This window comes from Erinaceus europaeus, chromosome 1, assembly GCF_950295315.1.
Source record: "Erinaceus europaeus chromosome 1, mEriEur2.1, whole genome shotgun sequence".
NCBI classification, from domain to species: Eukaryota; Metazoa; Chordata; class Mammalia; order Eulipotyphla; family Erinaceidae; genus Erinaceus; species Erinaceus europaeus.
In genome coordinates, this window is record NC_080162.1 from 32285894 (window position 1) to 32308425 (window position 22532).

General features: G+C 52.9%; 2 protein-coding genes across 5 annotated transcripts; both read right to left on the reverse strand.

Moving 5' to 3' along the window:
* Window positions 1-1252: 1252 nt before the first annotated feature.
* On the reverse strand, window positions 1253-8425 carry OGFR (opioid growth factor receptor). 2 transcript variants are annotated; one of them, XM_007520373.3, is made up of 7 exons: window positions 8225-8425; window positions 6743-6811; window positions 6191-6269; window positions 5325-5403; window positions 4510-4576; window positions 3585-3733; window positions 1253-2427 (listed from the first exon to the last, which is right to left on the reverse strand). In XM_007520373.3, exons 1-7 carry the CDS (start codon window positions 8378-8380, stop codon window positions 1545-1547), a joined length of 1482 nt encoding a protein of 493 aa, XP_007520435.1. In that variant the 5' UTR covers window positions 8381-8425; the 3' UTR covers window positions 1253-1544. The 2 variants fall into 2 exon arrangements, with proteins under 2 accessions (XP_007520435.1, XP_060033877.1); XM_060177894.1 differs by having other exon boundaries at window positions 8156-8425.
* Window positions 8426-10025: 1600 nt separating this feature from the next.
* On the reverse strand, window positions 10026-15669 carry MRGBP (MRG domain binding protein). 3 transcript variants are annotated; one of them, XR_009546002.1, is made up of 6 exons: window positions 15133-15669; window positions 14768-14922; window positions 13330-13411; window positions 12444-12518; window positions 11320-11939; window positions 10026-10886 (listed from the first exon to the last, which is right to left on the reverse strand). XR_009546002.1 is itself a non-coding variant. In XM_060178050.1 (5 exons), exons 1-5 carry the CDS (start codon window positions 15278-15280, stop codon window positions 11755-11757), a joined length of 645 nt encoding a protein of 214 aa, XP_060034033.1. In that variant the 5' UTR covers window positions 15281-15669; the 3' UTR covers window positions 11030-11754. The 3 variants fall into 3 exon arrangements, 2 of the variants coding, with proteins under 2 accessions (XP_060034033.1, XP_007520374.1); XM_060178050.1 differs by lacking the exon at window positions 10026-10886 and having other exon boundaries at window positions 11030-11939; XM_007520312.3 differs by lacking the exon at window positions 10026-10886 and having other exon boundaries at window positions 11030-11939; window positions 14801-14922; window positions 15133-15657.
* Between the last annotated feature and the right edge of the window lie 6863 nt (window positions 15670-22532).

The following is a 22532-nucleotide window of genomic DNA, read 5'->3' on the forward strand; positions in this document are numbered from 1 at the left end:
TTACTACTCAGCTATCTCCTGTCTTAATTTTAGTAGGAGTGAGCTGAGCACACAGCCTATCATTCATGGAGTTCTATTCATTTTGCCTTTGTTATTCATGTGTGATGCTGGGACAAATTTTGGGCTAATCTTGGTTTTTGGCATACCTTCCTAAAGCACTCAGTTATTTCTAGTTTTTTATTTAGTGAAAGATGCAGGACTGCTCACTTGGACAGTGTGCTTGTTTTGTTACTGGTGTGACCTAGGTTTGGGTCTGGCCTTCACAGGAGGGGGAGGATTCAGTACTATGGTGCTTTTATCTTATGTCTCTGTTTACCTGGGAAAAACAAAACAAAACCTGGAGCAGCAAAGCCACAGCGGTAACCAAAAATAAACAGGGGGAGTCGGGTTAAGTGCACATGGCGCAAAGCACAAGGACCTATGCAAGGATCCCTGTTCGAGCCCCCGGCTCCCCACCTGCAGGAGTCACTTCACAAATGGTGAAGCAGGTCTGCAGGTGTCTATCTTTCTCTCCCCGTTTTCCCCTCCTCTCCTCCATTTCTCTCTGTCCTATCCAACAATCAATTATTGTTGATTATTATTATCAACAATAATAATAATTACAACAATAAAACAAGGGCAACAAAAAGCAATTAAAAAAAAAAAAGAATTGGGACTTAAAGGTTCTCCCTGCTCCTCCTTGCTTTCTCCCCACCCCATTCCTGAAATATTAGTTACCAAAATGTGACAGCAGATGAGCACAAACCTTCCATTTGTCAGAACTCTAGTGGAGTGTGCACACTACGAGCTCTGGGACTGTGAGCACTTCTGTTTCTGTAGGTGGGCTCAAGACTTCAAGTTGATGTGATTCAACCTGGGAAGGAGGGGTGGATTAAGGACAGGGAGAACCAGGGGGAGTGAAAGGATTGAGAAAAACCAGTGTTAAATTCTGCCCACCCTCAAATGGGAAGGGAATGTGGTGATCTAGTTCAAAGTTCCTGTCCTCCAGCAGGTGTCACAATCGTCCTGGAGCCCCTCCTCAGAGAATGCATCCCCCTGCAGTCCAGAAGGCTAGGGTCTAGGGAGCAAGACCGTCCTTTCTACCTCACCTAGACCCAGTGAGTGCTGGCCTCCACTTTGGAGGGTTGGTGCCAGGTATCTGGCTGCATGCACCTGTCCCCCCTGCCTGGCCACTCTGCACCTACAGTGGGGAAGACCTAAGAGGATCATGGGTTATGAAACCAGTGCCCTAGCCCCTTACACTGATAACACACAAAGTGGAATGCATTTATTCAGAAAAGGCCTTGGCACCAGACTAAGAAAATGAGTCCATTTCCACCCCCAGACCCTTATGAATCGATTTACAAAGACTGGGGTGGGCACAGCAGAGGGAGATGGGGGCGGTAGATTGAGGTAAGGATTCCAAGTCAGTGGCCTTCTCAAGAGGGTGAGCCCTGCCTTCACTCTGAAGTGTCCACCAAGGGGAGGTGGCACTGCTGGGTGCTGAGAATAGGCAATACGGCCCCACAGTGGGCTGGGGCCCAGAAGCCCACACACAACACCCCTTAAGGCTTCTTGAGTTCAGCCAGAGTCAAAGGTCTGGCCTCTGAGGACTCTGTACTCTCATCCACCACTGGTTCAGCAGTGGCTGGGCTCCCCTGACCAGCCACTTCCTCGATTCCATTCTCATCCTCTTTGGGTGAGGCTGGTAGTTCCACTGTAGGGTCACCCCCAGCTCCAGCAGTGCCCTGGTCCACCTTCCTTCGCTTCCTCAATTCGTTGGTCACCTTGGCCCCATGGGGTTGGAGGCAGGGCTCCTCAGCCTCACCAGGTTCTTGGTTACCCACATCCTGGGTGCCCACCTGAAGGCTGCCTTGGCTGAGAGCACAGCCCTTCAGGTTGAGGGCTATCTTTTCCACCTCTGATACACCCTGGAGGCCTGGGTCCCGGGGGGTTTGTGGCCGGTTCACTTCCAGCTTCCGCTTCTTACTCTCCTTGGGGCTTGAGGGCTCCAGCCCCTCTTCTGTGCAGGCCTCATCTTCCTCCTCATGCTGGTCCCTCTCCAGGGCTCCCTCCTCCAGGGGTGGCGTGTCAGGGGGTACCCTGTCCCCACCTTCGTCCCTCCCTGAGCTGCAGGTCCACTCCAGCTCGTCGGCCTTGGCGGGAGGGTCCAATTGGAGCTGCTGCAGCTTGTCGTGGGGCCCCCAGACAAACTTGGATCGAGGCTGGAAGTGCTCCCAGGCAAAGCGCAGCAATTGGCGGCGCTGGCGGCGGCAGCGCACGGTGAACACGAAGTAGTCCAGGGCACTCTGGCGGACGGACTGCAGCTCACCATGCACCAGTGTTTCCTCCAGAAAGAAGCGTGCCAGTGGCGCCTGGTAATGCTCCAGCCCCAGCTCGCCCAGGGACTTGAGGATGCGTGTGATGCGCAGGTTGTTGTGGCTGTGCCTGCAGGAGGGGCGGGGCCAGGTGAGGGCATTGGGATTGGAGGAAGCAGGTGAAGAGTGCAGCTGGGTGCGGGCAAGCCTTCCCCCCATACTGCTGGGCAGTTTCCAGTCAAGGCTCACCTTCCACCCTCAGTCTGACCTGGCACATCTCTGAACTGCTATCTAGGACTCCATATCCCAGCCCTGACCCCCATGCGCCAAGACCTGGGTTCAAGTCTTTGGTCCCCAACTGCATGCGGGAAGCAGAGAGGCAGGTGTTTCTCTTTAGGTCTTCCCACCTATCTTAATTTTTTTTTTTTTTAATTATCTTCATTTATTGGATAGAGACAAACAGAAAATGAGCAGGGAGGGGAGGAAGGGGGGGGGAAGGGGACACCTGTAGCACTGCTTTGCCACTCCCAAAGCTTTCTCCTTATAGGTGGGGACTGGGGGCTTGAACCTGGGTCCCTGTACATTGTAACATGTGTCCCTAGGTCTCCCTATCTCCCATTTCCCTTTTAATTTTTTCCACCCTTCCCCATATATATATATATATATAAAGTGAAAGGGAAAGAAATGGCCAAGCTCAGTGCAGGGCAGTCACCAAGCCCCAGGAATATGCCTGGTGGCAGTAAAAATAAAAATAAAATGAGTTCTTAGGTCCAATCTCCTTCCTCACCTGCTCACCCCAGCCCCTGCCTATTCCAGAGAAAATGGCCCTCAGGCCTGACCCATGCAGGTGAGGGAACTGTGGCACACACTCTAAACGTGGCTGGATGGAGTTGCTCAGGGTGAGTCGGAGGCTTTGGATAGATACCAGAGTGCAGGATGGCCACAACATCTGCAGATCTGCCCCTTATTCCTACCTGTTTAGTGCCCTCACTGGGAACAGGGCTGTGAGGCTCAGGGACACTGGTAAATTGACCAGGGAAAACAGTCAAGAAGCCAAACAATCCAACTTTCTTTGGATTTCCATGGCCCAAGTAGGTAGGGTGCCTACTACTCTATAGCTCAGGAAGATGGGCAGACCCCTGGTCCCTTGCTTGAGTGCTCTACTTTCTGGAAATTCCCCTACATCTTCCTGAAACCTATAACAGTCCCTTCTGGGTCAATCTAAGACCCTGGTGCTGTTTTCCCCACCCAAAGTTGGGGAGTAGATGGGTGGGGTACAGTCCTCACCAATCGAGATTCTGGAAGCGTTTCAGATAGTTCTGTGCCCGGCACACCTGGCCCGTGTCTTCGTTCTTTAGCTGGATCCCGTAGAAGCCCAACATGAGCTTGTAGGCCTGGATAAGTCGCTTCCTGATCTCCTCAGAGCTTTTGAATGCCTGGAAGACAGGGGGTGACAGCCCAGTGGCTGTGCTGTACAACCATGTACCCCTTGGGGCCCCTTGGGTTAGGCTTGGGTATTTTTGCAAATCTTTTTTTTTAAAACATTTTATTTATTATTAGACAGAGAGAGGAGTTGAGAGAGGAGGGGAAGATAGAGAGGGAAAGAGACAGAGCCTGCAGCTCCGCTTCACCACTTGTGAAGCTTTCCCCCTGCAGGTGTGGATCAGGGACTTGAACCCGAGTCCTTGAGCACTGTAATGTGCGTCACTGCCTGGCCCCTGGGCAAATCTTCTCTCTCTTTTTAAAGTATGTATTTAAAAATATTTAAATTATCTTTATTTATTGGATAGAGACAACCAGAAATCGAGAGGGTGGGGGGTGGGGATAGAGAGGGAGCACTGCTTCACCACTCGTAAAGCTTTCTCCCCGTAGGTGGGGACCGGGAGCTCAAACCTGGATCCTTGCACATTTTAACATGTATGCTTAACCAGGTGTGCCATCACCTGGCTCCTAAATTGTGTCCCTCTACTCTCAACTGTTGTGAGGTCTCACTCCTCGGGGTTTTGGGGGAGAGGTCAGGAGTGCTGAGGGCAGGGGTGCAGGAAAACATGCACCGTATACCTCTCCATCCCTTTCCATCCCTGCTGGGGTACCCCACTCCAGACCTGCCGACATGGGAGGAAGTGAAGCTGGAGTCAGGGGAGCTGCACTCCAGTAGCATACATGTATGTCTCCTGGGTAGGAGTGGCTTCCCCCATTCTTTGTGGCTCACCTCCACCTCCCGGAGTGTGAGAGGCTTGGCGTGCCAGTTCACTCCCGGCTCCCGCAGAGGAAACAGCCTGGGGAGAAGAATGTTCAGTGGTGGCAGATTCAGGCCTGCAACCTCTCAGGATCATGCTGGCTGGGCATCCTGGCAGCTCACCCTTCTCTGGGCTCCTCACTCAACCCTAGCAGGTACTGGCATGTCCAGGTCAATAAGCACAGGGCTAATGGAGGGAAGGCTCTATGGAGCCGGAGGGCCCAGGGTGGGTTAGCAGGAGGCAGACTGCATGCTTAGTGGGACAAGAAGCGGGTGGCCAGCTATTCAGCCCAGGCAGCCTAGTTTTCCTTTTCATTCTTACTCTCTTCTTTCCATCACTGATGCTGCAGAACCGTTCCCTCTAAAACCCAGGTCCAAAAGAAGTGCCTGTATATTGCCAACCAAGCAACACTGCATCTGTAGAGTGATATAAAGGGCTGAGGCAGCCCCTGACACCCTAACTTAAAGGTCACAGGGCACACCCTGGAGCTCGCAGGGCCTGGCCTCACCACCACCAGAACCAGCTTGTCTGCTGTTCTGCCTGCTGAGAGTTCAATTTCAGTTCCAGCCACAGAAGTTGTTTAGGGCTAAAGAACTCAAAGACTGCAAGACTGATTGGAACCTCAACTCTCCACCCTTACAGTGCCCAGCAAAGCATGCTTTCTGGAAGGGACTTGTTCACCAGCTAGGAAGCATCTCAAGAAAAGCCCAGAGATTCTGCCTAGGTCAGTCTTGCAGCCCCTCCCAGTAGGCTCCCAGCATCATCCTTTCTAGCCCCGCCCACTCACCACTGGATGTAGGAGTGATTGTCCTCAAGGAGGTCATAGTCGTCCTTCCAGTTCTGAAGAATGTCCTCAATGAAACAGCCTGGGAGCACCATGGGGACAAATCAGGTTGGTGCTGCCAACAGCCTTACTTCCTTCCTTTCTTGAGGACCCTGGAGCTGGGAAGCTTCTACCTGAAGACTCATACACCCCAAAACTGGGATCACCCACTTAGGGCTATAGCCTTAATTCAGCCCTCACTTCTGGTCAAATGATGCTCTGCTGCATTTGACAAGAGGGGGGACAAGAGAGGGTCCTGTCTTTCCCCCAGCCACGACTTGCTAGCTATGACTGTTCTCACAGTCAACTACCCATTGAACTCTACCCTGTCTTCTGGTCCTATAGGTGGGTCACAGTTTCTGCAGAGGGCTGGAGTGGCTATTTGGAGTGCTGTGGCTCAGTCTCTTGCTTAGTCACTGTGGTGAGCCCTACAGGTGAGCCCTAGGGTGGTTACAATGAAGTGTCACTGTGGACACTGAGTCTTGGAGTTGATGTGATTTTTTTTTTCTTACATGTCACAAAAGAGTCTACCTTGAATTTCCCCACTCACTGAGCAGTGTAGACACTGCTGTTACTCCTTAGCTTACATAAGTAGCTTCCCTAGCACTACAGCAAAGCAGAGTAGGGAGACAAGTACTCAGGGCCACTAAGTCCAAGTACTCCCCTGTGAACCTTCCCAGCAAATGTGGATGGTCCACATCCTGTCTTGAGGTGCTGTGAAAGCCACCCTCATACATGTGGTGATCCCCACCAGAGTTCCAGGCAGAGCGGAAGGCACTCTCGTGCTCCCCGAGCCCCAAGATGGAGCTGTAAACTGAGCAGGTACATACCATTAGGTAGGAATCGGATCTCGTTTTTGTAGAAACTCAGGTTTGGCATGTCACCATTGCCATCTCTTTCTACCAAATCCTGCAGAGCCAGAAAGAGAGGCCAAGTGGGAAACCAGGAGAGGAGCCTCCTCCAATGGTGCTAGAGACTACAGTCTTTCTAGGGAGCAGCCTCTGTCACCTGTGACTCCTCCCCTCTGTGCCAGTGTGGGCCAGGGCTGGGAGACTTGTTTCTTTGGCACCTCAGGAATTGCCTGGTGCTCCAAGGGTGCAGAAAACAGGGGCTGAAAACAGGAAGAGCACTGTACTATATGGGTGCTGGTACTAAGCTTCAAAGGCAAGGGTGCTGATGCTCAGAGAAGAGTGCCGGGTCTGTCACCAGCCACCATGGGAAAGGGCAGCCTGGGGCTATGGGTTCTAGTAGGACAAGGGCACTAAGAAGAAAGGCTGATGAGACACGATGTCCAGGAGGCTTTCTCTGGGTGAAGGGGGAGAAAGCACTATCTGGAGTGGGGGTGCCGCTCAGGTGCCAAGATACAGTGGGAAGCTACGTACCGGGTAGTGGTGGCGGTACCGGCAGGTGTCCCGAACAGCTCGCCAGTTTCGGGATCCCATCACTCTGGACTGGGAAGAGAAGAGAAGAGATGAGCCCCACGGGAGACCCACTTTACTCCTGGGGGCATGACAACAGCAGGACCTGCCCCTGGCTAGCCCCCATCCTGGTGAGGGGAATAAGGAGCTGGGCCAGTTGCTAATGAGACCAGAAGGGCAGGAAGCAGAATGCTGAGGCCCCTCCTGCTGTCTCCTAACCTCAGAAGCCCCAGGTCCTTGTTCACACTCTTGAGGTACAGACCTCCAGCTCCGGACGCACTTCTTCATCCCATGTTTGTTGGCTATCAATCTTCATCTGGCTGTAGCCCTCCCCCACAATCTGATTTTTAAACTGGATCAGCTGGAGAAACGAAAGTCACTAGAAGCGGGGGCCGCTCTCGGTCAGTTTCCCCTTTCTTGCTGGGCCCCACTCCAGAGTCAACTTCAGACAATGGCTCAGGCAGGGCAGGGCCAGCTGCATAGGTAGGACTCAACCCAGGTCAAAGCACCAGAGAGTTGCGTCAGGACCTAGTGCTAGGAAGCCAGGTAGGACCACTGGGGGTGGGGTGGTGCTGGAACCTGGTGGAGGGACAGAAACTGAGAGAAGGGAGACAAGAAAAGGTGAGGGGATTGTGAGAACATGCAGGGCAGCCAGGGAGCTGGGCACTACTTCAGGACCGTGACCCTTGGACCAATTCTACCTAATCGCACCACACGGGATGGGGTGGGGGGTAGGGTGTGTGTGTGTGTGTGTGTGTGTGTGTGTGTGCTGTGGGTAAAGAGCCAGATCCTGCCCTGTGACTCCAGGCAGTGTTCCCCAGTAGCAGAAATGCGAGGAGACTCTTGGCACTCCCAGGGTATGCCAGGCGCCTCTCTGGGCCCCTCTTGCTCACCCCACATGACACCAAGCACTAACTCTGAAAACCAGTGCTCTTGTCTGGCCGCCCCAGAAAACACCCGGACCGCCAGTCAGTGCCTAGACAACTTCATCCCGGGGTGAAAAGCAGTGGGGGCGCTTTCTCTGGAGCCCCACCACACCTGGGACCCAGCTGGAACAAGGGCACCTACGGAACTCTAGATCTGGGGCAGCAGCAGGTAACCCAGGTAATGAGTAACTGTGGCAACAAGAGTGTGGGGTGGTAATGACAAGTAAGGGTGGTGCTCCGTCCCCAGAGGACCCTACTGGAGACTGCAAGGGGGGGCATGCGCTGCGGGGTGAGGCCGGCTGCTGCACAGAGGACACCCGGAGCACAGAACTCGGGGACACGGGCCACTACATCCCCCTGCGAGTGTCCGGAGCCAGCTAAAGTGGGGGCGCGGGTGGGGCAGTGCCTCGGTGCCCAGGGAGCCCTGGGAGGATGGGTGCCCCGGCGGTACCTCCGTGCGGGCCCCGCGGTCTCTGGGCAGAGCCGGCTTGGGGCCGGGCTGGGGCCGTGGGGTGCGCACCTGGGGCGCCCTGGGCCGCGCCTCCCGCGCCCCTTCCTCGGCCTCGTCGTCCGTATCCCCCGGCGCTCCATCTCCGTCGCCCCCGACACCCGGGGCGCAGCCGTCCTCCTCGTTTTCTTCCTCCTCCCAGGTCGAGTCACAGTCCGGGTCGTCCATGCTCGCCGGCCGCTGAGTCCGCGATCAGGCGGAAGCGAAAGTGAAAGAGGAAGGAAGCTCGCGGGCGGGGCGGGGGCGGGGCCACGGCGGGCGGGGAGGGCCGCCCAGAGCCCAAGCTGCCCCGCCCCGGGACAGGGCCTCCTACCCGGGCTGCCCCCTCATGTCCACCCAGGAGGATGCCTGACCTGGGGCCCTCCACTCCAGCTGGAGCGGGGGTGCGGTTTCTCCACTGGAGATGCTCACTCTGAAGGATGAGGTGGTGGAGGCTGTCCTCTTAAGGATGCCCCCTCCAGAGGCTTCCCAAGAAGGATCCTTTCTAGAATTATCCCCAGCACCCACCTCCAGGAATGCCTCCCTAGAGAACCTTCTTTTCCCAGAGGGTTGCCCCTTAGACCACCCCGCAGACGTCTCCCACACAGGATATCTTCCCCCCTGGATACTGTTGACATGGCCACCCCCACCCCACCCTGAGGACACCCCATACCCAGAATGCCCTTGGGGACTGCCTATTGGAAGACATCCCACACAGCTGTGTCCCTAGGAGAGCAAATTGTTGTTCCCTGATGCAGTGCCCCAGGATTTTATCTCCCCAACCGCAGGATTCCCTGTTTGTTGGCTGGGGCTGCAGACTCAATTAGAGACTGGTTTGGAGAACCATTTCTTCCAAGTTTGTTCAGGCTGTCAGTAGAACTCATTTTGGGGAGCAGGGCGGAGATCCCTGAGTTCCCTAGAAGTGGTTCACACCCCAGCTGTTTGTAGCTTCCAGGTTGGTGGGATGGGTTCTGTCCATTTCCCTCATGAGTGACTGTCATTGTGGTCCTGACTGCATCCTTTTTGTCATACTGGGACGAACAGATGGTATTTGTGGAAGGGCACTCACAAGCCTGAATCCCAGGAGGCAGTCTGATATGGTGTGGCTGATCTCAGCACTGGGGCTGAGTCTCTGTCCCTAGACAAAGACTGTGTCCCACAGGGCCAGTGGGCAGCCTCCTACTGCTGACCAGCACAGGCCATTTCTCCCAAAGAACTGTTCCCAAGGCATTGTCCCTGTTTTCCCATACTTGCCACACACAAGTGCACCCCGAGTTGCTTTTGAGTAGTTTGAGCAGAGACTGGTTCAGAGTGCTGATGAGAGAGCCCAGGTTCTGCTGCAGGAACTATCAGGTTCACAAGATGCCAAACTGCAGGGGCCCTCTCTTCCCCTCTGCAGTTCCTGAATACCCCTTTGTTAAAGAGCAAAGGTGGAACACTTGCCACTAGTGCTCCTGGGGCCATCCACAGGTATTCCACCTCCATGGGTTTGCTGACTCAGTCTTTCACTCAGTAGCAGGAGGCAGTATGACCAAAGCAGAGGGCATCTTTGCTTAGGACCAGGGAACTGGAAGGATTTGGACTTTAACCTTAATGTTCCCCTCAGGATAGTCACAATCTTGCTATTTGGGTAAAATAACCTAATTTCCATGCAACCAACCCTATAGGGAATTCCACTGACCCCACAACCATGCAGTATGTACACATTACCAGAGGCCCACTCTCTTCTTCACTGCAGACAGGGGAACTGGGTTGGACATGAGCAAGAAATCTGAGCGCACACCAACTGTATATCTACCCACCAACAGCAAAGACCTCAGGGGCAGCACAGGGAGATGTTTTAAGTACCAGGTGTCTTTGGTATAGAAGCTCTGTGCAGGGTCTGAGTCTTGGGTCACAATGCTTTTTAACACTCAAAGGGGCAGAGTGTGGAGTATACAGCATTGTTCCCTCTGTTCTGCAGCTCCACTGTCTTTCAGACTTCACTGGTATCTTGCACATTACATGGGAGGGAGGAATAGGTGAAACCTCACAGACCTGGGGCAGCCAAATAAAGCTACCACCTTTCGCTTAGTCTCGGGACCTGTTCCCCCAGCAGTCAATTCCAGAACCTCCTGGAATGCTGATTCCTAGTTCCTCTCACATGCAGAGCACACTGCCTGTCCCAGGTACCTGGATGCTGCTATGTGCCCAGCATCTAACAGCACACCATATGGACTTCATGCCAGGATGGTGAAGGCAGGCCAGCAGAAAGATTATGGGGGTAGTGGCAGCCACAGATCCAATCTTTTGCATTCAGATTCCTGCTGTTTGGCTGGAGACAGAAAGTGCAGGGGTCCCTGACCCTGGTCCGATTTTGAAGTGCAAGGTTCTGCCCACATTTAGGCAGCAGGGCAGCCATGCCTAAAGTGCTGGTAGGTTTGGGGAATTTGTAGGTATAGGCCCTTCGCCTCAATGGTCTGTAGCCACCTCTGCCCTCCTCGTTTTAGTGGCAGGGAGGTGGAGAGGAGCTCAGTTGCCTCTTGCTTTTCCAACAAAGGCTGGGATTAGTGGTAGCAACAACTTGGAAAGCTGGACTTCCTTGTGTGAAGACCCATTAGAAAGGCAGGCAGGCAGGCAGGCAGGCTGGCTTCTCAAGTGGCCAGTGAGCAGGGTGACCTGCAGGTCTGGTTGCTTCGCTCTCCCATGAAAGGACCTGTCCCATAACAAAGTTACCACTGCTGCTGGTTACTGTTTCACACACTGTATCAAACATCGGAGTTCAGCTAAGCTGGGGAAAGAACTTCCTACTGTAAGAAAAGTTAACTTATTTTTATATCAAAACCACACAACTCTAGGTAGGTTTTGTGCTTTAATGGTTCACAAACGTGAGGATCCCATCAGCTAGCAGTGCACTTCCTCCACTCAGGAGTAGGTCTGCCTGCAAATTACTCAGAAATATAAAAATAACCGCTACAAATTCTCTGTATCTGGCATATAAAAACTGAGCAGAAAGTAGCTCAGTAATCATTACCTTAAAACAAAACAGCTCAGAAAAAATACAACACAGGTTTAACTTCTGCAGTATTGTTATCATATAAAACACTAGTAAAATAGGCTTCTTAAAAATTAAATAGTGAAATACCAACCAAATTATATACATCGTTACAGTACAGGTGACTGAGGCAAAATATCCAGTTCGTTTCCCAGGTGGAGTGGGAGGGCCCAGCTTTCTCCTGAGGGGTCATTTTAGTGTGGCCAGCAGTTGGACAGTTGGTGGACCAGGAAGACATGCTCCTCAGGCGGAGAGGACATGTTTTATTGCTTCTTGTCTGGGGTCTCCTGCCTTGTCCCTCAGTGCACAGCTCAGCGCTCAGGTTTTGGCACTGGCGGAGCTTCTAGGACGTGTGTCCAAGGACAATAGCACCCAGATCACAATTTATAGCCCTCCATGTCTGGGTGCAGCCTGGGCTGGTCTTTTGGTCCATGTGGGCCGCAAAGGGCTGACTGGGCCCTGCTAAAGCTTCTGGAACTTCTCCTGGACAGACAATGGGGCCAGCTGACCACCCATGACCACAAGATGCCTATGTCCGGCGCCGTTTGGCAGCACTGGGGCTGGAGGGGTTGCTGTTTGCGGTTAGGACTTTGTCGGTGACCCGGCTGCGCTTTCGCTTGTCTGCCCCTTCTTTGGACCCCAAATCTGAGTTCTTGTCTTTGTCTTTGCTGGATTTTTCTGTTGATTTCCCCAGGCTTCCTGAAGATGAAAAAACTGGGAGACAAAATCATTTGGCTGAAAAGAATTTCCAGAATTGTATCTCATCTTCCTGTTCGGTGTTAAACATCTGTGCCTATACAGCAGAAATGACACTGAACCCAAAAGGCTTTTCCTGAGCTGTGGGTGCCTGTGGCCCTGTCCAGCATGTGGCCTTAGGTACCACTTACTCGGTCTGGAGTGGCTCTCTGGCTATGCTTTTCAGGGTGGTCCTGCATGGGATGGCTCAAACCTCTCATTTTCATCCACCCTTGTGTTGCATACTCTGTCTGCCTGACTGGGTACCTGCCAGTGGCGCCTGCAGGCACGCCCCCCCCACCCACGCCCGTCTCCTCTGAGCAACTAGAAGCTGCCTTCTCATATGTTGAGGCCCAACAACGGTATGGCTGCACATGGACTTCAAACACAGGCAGGGCCCAGGCTATACCCTGAACGGGAGGCTGGCCAGAGGTACTGTGCTGCCTGGTTTCCAGGGGAGAGGTGGGCACACATCACACTTACCATCATCAGCCCCATTGTGGGGGTCCACATCTTCCTTCATCTCTTCTTTCATTTCCTCTTCAATGATGACTTTTCCTGGGGAGACAAAGCTGACCTGTGCCAAAGGCCCACAGCCGCTAGGGCTCAGACGGGACTATTACTGATTTGGATAGCATGTGTGGTAACCACCACTGGGTCACTTTTTTTCTTGCTTCCAGGGTTATCGCTGGGGCTTGGTGCCTGCACTATGAATCCACTGCTCCTGTTTTTTTTCTCCCCTTTGTTGTCCTTGTTGTTTATCATTGTTGTTATTATTGCTACTGCTGTCATTGTTGTTGGATAGGACAAAGAGAAATCGAGAGAGGAGGGGATGACAGAGAGGGGGAGAGAAAGATAAGATACCTGCAGACCTGCTTCACCGCTTGTGAAGCAACCCCCCTGAAGATGGGAATCCGGGGACCTGAACTGGGATCCTTCTGTCGACCCTTATGCTTCGTGCCACGTTTGCTTAACCTGCTGTGCTACCACCTGGTCCCCTGCACAATTCTATTGCTTCTAGTGGACACCCGCCATCCCCTCCCCTGCTGCTCAGAGACAAAGGTGGAGACATCACAACACCACTTCATTGCCTGGGAAGCTTCCCCTTTGCATGGAGCTCCCATGCAGTGACAGGGAATGGAGGTTGGGGCTTGAACCTGGATCTCTGCACATGGTAAACTATGCATTCTACTGGGTGAGCCATCTCTTGGCCCAACCAGGCCATTTTTAAAGAAAGCCAGCTGCTCCTGAACAAAGTCCTCTCTACCCCAGTGTCTCTAGATCTCCCAGAACCAGGTGGAGTTAAGCATCACCATGCCAGTGACTTTCACTGGCCCTCAGTTCCTGGTTCCATCTTGTTTTATCTCACCTTCTCGGACTTCTTGGATGATTTCTTCTGGAAGAACAAAGTTCCTCTCTGGATTCGGGAATGGAAGAATCTCAGATTCATGCTGATGGCAAATAAGTATTGTGTTTAAAGAAATAAAAACAAAAATGTGGTTTTTACCAAGATACTACAAACATGTAAGGGTCAACTCAGAGCAAGCAATGGACACATCTGAAAGGCTGCAAGTGTGGGGACACAGTGAGTGTAATATATGGGAGACCACTCATCTCCGGGGAAGAAGGATCCAGTGTGAGGTACCACGGAGGTGGGGTTGCCACCTGAGAAAGAAGCTGGTTCTCAGCACAGTGTATTTAGAGGCAGACACAACCCTGAGAACACAACCCTGAAGACAAGCCACAATGCCACCCTCACCCCCATACTCTTGGAAATTAGGTCTGGGAGGCAAAACAGAACAAGGTCCCACTATAGATCTGTGGTGTTCCACTGGTCCTATAGGTCACACATGCTAGTGGGGACAGACAGAGGAATACAGAGGCAGTGGACAAAGGGAAAAAGATCTAGGAGGGCCTCTGAACTGGATGGGGAGACAAAAAGGGGTTTCCACTATGCTTTGGGGGCGGTATTAATGGTAGTAAGTCTGTAATGCCCGGTCATTCTGGAAACCCAGGGGATCCCAGGCTGCTGGTCACCTTGTGGTGGGTCAAGATGCCCAAAGTTGCCCAGTCTAACATCCAAACCCTGGCTGGGGCTCTGCAGCTCCCTAGCTGTCATACAGGCCCCATGCTTGTCACATCCACTGGCTCCCCTCTGAGCATCAGGATTGCCTATTTCCCTACTATACTAGAGATGTTTCCAGGACAGTGACCTTGTCAAATTCACCTCTGGAATTAGGATACAGGAAGTATCTGAAAGCCAGGCGATCGCTAGTATGGCACGCATGGAGTTCTTAGACAAGTTCCTGAGTCCAGTAGCTTGCCCTGGACATGTCTGTCTGCAGTATCAACAGCTTGGATTTTTTGCTCCCAGAGCTTTCAGTGATCATTCCTAAGAGCAGAGTCACTTTTATTCCCTCTCTACAGGGTGGGGGTAGATAGCATAATGGTTATGCTATCTAGTGCCTGAGGCTTCAAAGTCCCAGGTTCAATCTCCGGGACTTCAATCTCCACCATAAACCAGAGCTGAGCAGTATGCTCTGGTTTAAAAAAAAAAAATTCTATCCCCTCTCTACGCTATGCCAGTGTAAGTAAGGACCTGCAACCATAGCACGGCGGAGCATTTGGATACGAGGAGGCTGGAGTGTGTCCTCTCCCCCTCAGTGATGGTGCCTGGCTCTCGGCTGGGGAGCTGCTGTGACTCCAAGTTCAAGTGGGCAGACGGGGTGGGCAGCACAGGTGCTGCATCTCTGGTCACCTGCCACCTCCGACCTCGCACCCCGCCAGCTCCTGGAGGGGGCTCTGACCGTGGGGGTGAGGGAGAGCGGGGTCCAGCTCACCAGCGCCTGCATGTCATACATGGTGCTCAGGTGGTCCCAGATGACCTTGGATGGGACCTGCCGACCGATGTTCTGGCTGAACTTGTCTCTGATACAGATCATGTGGAAATGCCGGTTCACACCTGGGGGGTGGGGAAGGGAGTCGGCAGGTAAAGGGGAGGGAGAGGTGAGGGGCAAGAGGGAGAGAAGTCTGAGGCGGCCGGGGTGCAGCGAGGCAGGTGGGAGCCCCGTCACGGCGGCGCAGCCCCGGGGGGCGGGGACTGTGGGGACCCCGCCCCGCCCCGACGGTTGCCCGGCCCCCCCGCCCCCACGCGGACCCGGCGCCGGCTCACCGACTGGCTTGTGGCCCAGCATGGCGTGGAAGAGGCACACCTCCACCTCGGGGCTCCACACCACCGTCTCCTCGGCCGGGCTCGTGGCGGCCTCCCCCGGACCCTTGTCGCCCGCCGCGCCGCCGCCGCCCACCTCGGCCTCCCCCATGGCCCGGCAGGCCAGCGACAAGCCGCTGGCGGGAGCGGGCGCGGCCACGGGCTCCGCGCAGGCGCACTCTCAACAGGCGCGCGCTCGCCGGGCTCGCGGACGGGCTCGCGCGCCGGCGCCGGCGCCGGAGCAGGCGCAGTGAGTGCTCGGTGCTGGCTTGCTCTGCTGTGCCCCCTAGCGACGGAGCTCTGAGAAGCGGCCGGCAGGTCCGGAGCGGTGCGACCAGTCCAAGTCAGGTTGTGTGGAGCCAGTTTCCAGTCGCCCTGTCAATAGCGGGACTGTAATGACACTTCAAAAAGCCTGGCACAAGAAGAAGAGCAGGCAGCGAGAATTTCTGAGACTGTGCGTCACCATGGCTTCAGGTGTCCCTGTGACTTCTGGCCTGAAGGTCTTGTGGAGAGAGTCCTAGGCGTTGGTCCTAGGCGGTGGGCTGGGGGGTGGGGTGGCGGGCGAGCCTGCAGCTGGACTGGGCCTGCGGTGGGGCAGGTGTCTGCGGCTGCAGGAGGCCCCGGCGGGGCGGGAGGGGCAGGTGTCGACCTCTGGTCCGAGGCGGGGCCAGTGCAGGGCGGGGGCATAGGCGCGGCCGGGCAGTTGTCTAGTCTGGTCTGAGCCGCCTCCGGGCCTCGCAGAAGTGGGTTCAGGCGGAGTCGAGGCTCAGAATAGCACCCAATCCTGGCGGCCTCCCAGAGTGCCACGCCTCGCCCTGCCCATCTCCCCCCACCGGCCCCACCTCGCGCACCTCTCCCGCCCCTCCCACCCAGGCCACGCCCACCGGGCCGCGCCCCACCCCCAGCAGGGCAAGGGGGTGTCTTCCTCAGCCGGGGGTTTTCTTGTTGACTGCGTCCTGCAGCTGTGTGAATGGATCGAGGCACTGAGTTCCTCCTTCTCTTCCTCCTCCTCTTCCTCCACGTTCACCTCCTTCTTCTGCAAATGCTATATAGTACACTATTCAAGTGAGCAAAATAGTACTTGCTGAGTTTCTTTGGGCTTCCATTTCCTTTCAGTGCAGTGGGAAACTCGGATGCGACTTGGTTGTCCAGCCAGCTTGTCCTGGTGCTAAGTCTGGGCCAGTCCCACGGCAGCCTCAGAGTTAAATAGCTGGAGCCACACTAGTGAGCGTTGCCCGGTGGCAGTGCAGGGGCTGTGGTCAGCTCACCCTTTGAACAACACATTGGACTCAGAGTGGGGTCGGCTGGCTTCTCATCTGCCAAGAGGTTGCTGGTGATGGTTCCCACATAGGGGTGGGGTGGGCGTGGGGCTGGAATGACCCAGGCTGTAACGCAGAGCCACTTCAGCGGCCCTGAGTGTGCCTCTCCTCTGCCTTCATTCACAGGTGGGACTTGTTGCACAGGTCGCTGCAGGGTTTCTTGCAAGCTCTGGCATGAAGTACTTCCTCAATGGACCTGGCCCTCACTATAGTCTGGCTGACCTCTGGCATCTTAGGGCCCCTACTCCTCTCCCAGAGTATTTAAAATTTTATTTATTTGTTTTAATGAAAGAGATACAGATACACACACAGAGCAAGACTTAACAACACTGACTTATGGTGGTGCTGGGACTTCAGTGCCTCAGGCATGAAAGTCTCTTTGCATAACCGTTATGCTGTCTCCCCAGTGCCCCAGACTTTCTGTAAGCTCATTCACACTCATCCCTGTGTTCTCTTCAATATGGAGAACTACATCCTTCTGGGAGGCCCACAGGCTCTGCAGAGCAGCTTCAGTCCCGAGTGTCTCTGTATGGTACCTACACATCTTGGCCCAGCCAGGGGTCCTGACCCATACATTTTCACTCCTGTACTAGAGGCCCCACTGCCTGCCATGGCCACAGTGCTTGAACCCTTTCCTGCCACCGCTGCATTGGTCATGGGAGTGGAGTGGGGGGAATGGGACCCTTTCATTACTTGCAGACCCGGAAACATGTCTGTGGTGCAGACAGACAGGCTCCTCTGCTCCACTGGGTGCTGTGGAACACACTTACCCTGGTTCTCTGCCCAGTGCAGAGTGGGGCTGAATAGGACTTTGCCTGGCACTCCATGATTCTTGTTTTTGGTGACTTGGAAACCAAGCAGTTCAGAGTAATTACCCATCCTTTGATTGATTATACCACCAGTCCTTGGGGAATCAGGACTGGTAGGAGTTTTTTAGTAAGATGGGGAAAAAGGTTAAAAGGAAACTGCTGCTGGACAGAGAGCTGATGTGTGTGGGCACAATGTATGCAGTCCCCCTTGAGCCTGTTAACAGAGAGGGTGGGTGGTAGAGGATAAATTCCCACCGGGACAGTTTCTTCCCACTCCTGTGATGCAGATATGGACACATTTTCTAGTCTAAATAGGGTTCCTTAGGGGCCGGGTGGTGGTGCACCTGGTTGAGCACACATGTCACAGTGCAAAAGGATCCAGGTTCGAGCTCCCGGTTCCCACCTGCAGGGGGAAAGCTTCACGAGTGGTGAGGCAGGGCTGCAGGTGTCTGTCTCTTTCCCTCTCTATCACCCCCTTCCCTCTCAATTTCTGGCTGTTTCTATCCAATAAATAAAGATAATTAAAAAAATGAAAAAAAATAGGGTTCCTTGGAGGAGCACACTGTAGGGGACAGAGCTCAGCCTGTGGGTCCCATTTGTCCATGTCCATCCCCTCAGTCATTGGCCATCCCTGAGTCTCTTCTTGACATCTGGACACCACAGGCAGCTGGGTTATATCCCTTGCTGGGCTGAGATTTCCCAGTGGAGGTATCTGCAAACCACCAACTGGGACAGTGGAGATTTCCCCCATTGGCTCTGGCTTTGTTTGCAGAAACACCTCATACCACTAGAGGGCGCATTTCACCTCTGTTTGAACCCAATTCAGGCTCCCACCTCAGAAACTTATGGGTTGGTTCCTTGCCCAGGTCTCCCATACACAAGCTGTTCTCACACACTTGTCAGGAGTGTGTGAGTGTGTGTGTATGTATGTATGTGTATGTGTATGTGTGTGTGTTTGTGTGTGTGTATGTGTAAGTGTGCACACATGCACAGGTCACTGCACCCTAGGGTGCTACTTTAGTGTCAGGGTGGACCATCTCTCTCTTTAATATTTTATTTGTTTGTTTATTTATTTATTCATGAAGAAAATAGGATGAGAGAGAAAGAACCAGGTATCACTCTGGTCTATGTGCTGCTGGGGAGAGCCCACTGCTTTATCTGCTGTGCCACCTCCTAGACCATCTCTCTTTTTTAAAGAGCACCAGGGCCTGGTGCTGGGGCCATTGTGGTGGATCTGCCATGCTGCCTCCAATGTGAGTTTCACATAGTCTAGCACAGTGCAGGCTGTGAGGCTGAGTCAGTTTTCCTCATTTCCCACTATCTTGGGGGAGACAGGCCTGGTCACTCCTAACATGTATGGTGCCCCGCTCAGCCCTTAATCACAACCCTTTGTTTTCAGAGCCAGACCCTGCGAGAATATCTTTGTCCACTGTGACAGCCAGGACCATACTAATAGGAAATGAGAGGACTTTCTGGACATTTGGTGCCATTGGTCATAGCTTCTCTTCTGTGGGCAGGGAAATTGAGACATGAGAGAGCTGGGCAACTGGCCCACTCTACCAGGCAGGTGGGGAGCCATGCCTATCTCTGCCCACATGACCCCAGAGTGCCAACCTTCTGTTCTGTTACCCTCTGTAGAAGTAGTGCTCTTAAAGGACAAGATTCCTTTTCCCTGGGGAAGAGAGGCTAGTCTGGCCTTCTTTCCTCTCTGCTTCCATCCCCAGGAGGGCCTCATTTTAAAATAATGATTTATTAACATTTTTTAATTATCTTTATTTTTATTGGATAGAGGCAGCCAGAAATTGAGAAGAATGGGGAGATAGGGAGAGAGACAGAGGTACACCTGTAGCTCTGCTTCACTACTTGTGAAGTTTTCCTTCTGCAGGTGGGGACCAGGGGGCTTGAACCAGGGTCCTTGCACACTGTAACATGTGCGCTAAACCAGGTGCACTACCACTCAGCCCCATTTATTTATTTATTTATTTATTTTGCCTCCAGGGTTATCTCTGGGGCTCAGTGCCTGCACCACGAATCCACTGCTCCTGAAGGCTATTTTTTCCCCTTTTGTTGTCTTTTTTTTTAATTTTAAAAAATATTTATTTATTCATTCCCTTTTTGTTGCCTTTGTTGTTCTTTTGCTGTAGTTATTGTTGTTATTGATGTCATCGTTGTTGGATGGGACAGAGAGAAATGGCGAGAGGAGGGGAAGACAGAGATGGGGAGAGAAAGATAGACACCTGCAGACCTGTTTCACTGCCTGTGAAGTGACTCCCCTGCAAGTGGGGAGCCAGGGGCTGGAACCAGGATCCTTAGACCGGTCCTTGTGCTTCACGCCATGTGCGCTTAACCTGTTGCACCACCACCTGGTGCCCCATTTATTTATTTATTAAAGATTTATTTATTTATGTATTTATTTATGATATCCCTGTGGCACATGCAGTGCTTGGGACTGAACATGAGGCCTCATAAGAGCCCCACACCCTATCTACTGTGGCACCTCCAGGGTTGCATCCCTGAGTCAGTCCTTGGGGCAATTTGTTGGAATCTTTTTCTCCAAGGGCTTTCTCGCTGCTGAGATGGTGTCACTCTGCAGGGGTATCTCTGGTGGGCAGAGTGCTCTGGGGACTTCCTCTTGGCTTCTGGACTTGATGGAGCTCTGGGCAGGGGGGCAGAAAGTCACTCTATCCTCAGAGGCTGTTGTTGATAGGAGCTTTGAAGACCTCCCCCAGCTTTGTGACACAGAACCACTGTCAACAATCCCTCCTGTCCCCATAGTCTAAGATGAGGGCTTTTACATAGTTCTCTGATGGTGAGTGCCATGTGTCATTTTGCACCATTATTCTCTTTCCCTTGGATCTTTGAGATCCCTGGAACAATTACAACTTCAAAAACACTGCATAATATACCACGATGCTCGCAAATGTCAGTGTGCCTGGGCCCTCGACCAATCTGCTCTCAAGTCGGTATCAAGGGGGCCAAGGAACGGCTAAGCTCATTCTAGAAAGATAGAATCTTTGCCATTAATTCAGCTCGCAAAGGCTAGCTCTGCTTTATTCTGTGCTCACAAAGAGAAGTGATTCTCCATGTCAATGTGGAGCATGGCTAATGCCCTCTGTGTAAAGGGAGAGATTCTTTGTATATACATGTATAATAGCATCCTTTATGCCTGGTTCACTCCCCCCCACCTTTGGCAGGGGCTTTGCTGCCTCTTGGCCTTGGTATGCTTTCTGCCAACTGCAGGGAAGGGGCAGGGCTTTGAGGGCTGGCAGCTGCTGGGTCTGAGCTGCAGCTGGAACAAGGAGCAAATGGAAGAGACAAGAAGTGACCACCCTATCTCTCTGGCCAGTCTGAAAGCCCTCCCACCAGGGCTACCCACCTGGAACTTCCTGCTCTCTGTGTTGGGTTCCTGGGTCTTTCACTTGGCCCAGTTGCTAGGCATTGTGGGAACCTGGGTGCTGTGTCCCTTCTCTGGCTGTTCTCCGAGGCGTTGAGGCTGACCAGCAAGTCAAATGGAGGGCAGTGTAACCAGTGTGGGGACCAGGAGCATGTTAGCTCACAGCTCAGGGCCTCTGGGCTTGCTCTGCCCATTGGTGTAGGTGGCACAGTCCAAGGAGAGGTAATTGACCTAGGGAAGTCAGTCAGCCAGAGGTGGTGTGGCCACTGAACAGGGAGAGAGGCTCAGCCTCACTGGCCTGGCTGCCTGGGAACTCAGTGCTACTACATCTGGTGATTGAACCACATTCACCTGTGTCCTGCCTGAACTGGAGACACCAAGCTATTGACTGCTTGGAGTTTAAGATGGAACCAGAACAACTTTAACATTTGTGTTGGGAGGACTCAGCCAGATGCTGATGGCTGTCTGTCATCTGAGGTCATTCTCCCTTGCCCCTATGGTCTCAGGGTGCACACTCCCTACCCCCACCCAGACCAGTACACTTTACACATGAAATTGACTAGAAGAAGAACCATCTGGAAACACCAGGCAGAGCAGATGGTGGGGAAGACTTGGACCTCCAGTCTCTGGGAGCCCATTTGGGGTTCCTTGTCATGGGCAAATGGAGCCTAAGGCTGATTTTTCTGTCCTGACTTTCTGTGTCCACAGTCTCAGCCCCATCTCCACCTGAAACAGCTGGTAGGAAGTTCTAATTGTGATCTGGTGCACTCAGGCACCACATCCCTTTCAGTCTTCTCCGTGGGTGCCACTGTGCAGCCCATTTCATTATGCAGCTGCCAGACTGCTCAGAAGCCTCATTCTCAAGTGGAATTTTCCTTTGCAAAGTTCTGCAGGCACTGACCTTGTTATCAGCTGCTGTGTGGCTAGTCAAGAAGTTTCTTGATGGGGCTGGGTGGTGGTGCACCTGGTTGAATGCACATATTATAATGTGCAAGGACCCTGGTTCGAGCCCCTGGTTCCCACCTGCAGGGGGAAAGCTTTGCATGTGGTGAAGCAGCACTGCAGGTCTCTCTTCCCCCCCCTCCTCTCTCTCTCCCTCCCACCCTCCCCCTCTTGATTTCTGGCTGTCTTTATCTAATAAATAAAGATAAAAAAATGTTTTAAATGTAAAAAAAAGAAGTTTCTTCTTGTTGTCTTTCTGCAGACTGAGGGACCACATGACCAGTGAGAACACAAGCGTTTTCCTGCTGTAAATATGCCTCCATTTCTTACCTTTATAATCCACCCACCCACTCCCCCATTCACCCAGCTACATCTACTCATCTATCATTCATCCATATGCAAAATAAATCTGTATTGCTAAAGAACTCAGCCAAAAGTCACTATCTTTCTTGGACAAAAAACAAAAAAATAGGGCTCAGAGGGGCTGGTTCAGTAAAGAGGCTGTATCCCAAACCCCTGGCCTCTGTGAAGGACCAGGGGCACAGTGACCTGAGATATGTGCTTCAACAATCACCAAGCTGCACAAACATCTGTCAACACATGATGTATGCTCCCCAGCTTCTAGAAGAATGGGTTAATGATCAGAACTCACACAAACACTCGATACAGGGATAACACTGACTCGTGAATAATACTAACTGCTACTATACTGTCGGGTCTTTCAGATACTAGTTGCGACCTCTCCTCATGTATACACAATGTATAGCACCTCTACACCAGGATCCAGCCTTCGGACCGATTCTCTCAGGGTTATGTGAGAACTATTCCCTCCTGGACTATTCTGCATCATGGATCAGGTTCTTAGATTGAGGTGTTTTTTTTTTTTTTTTTACCAAAGCA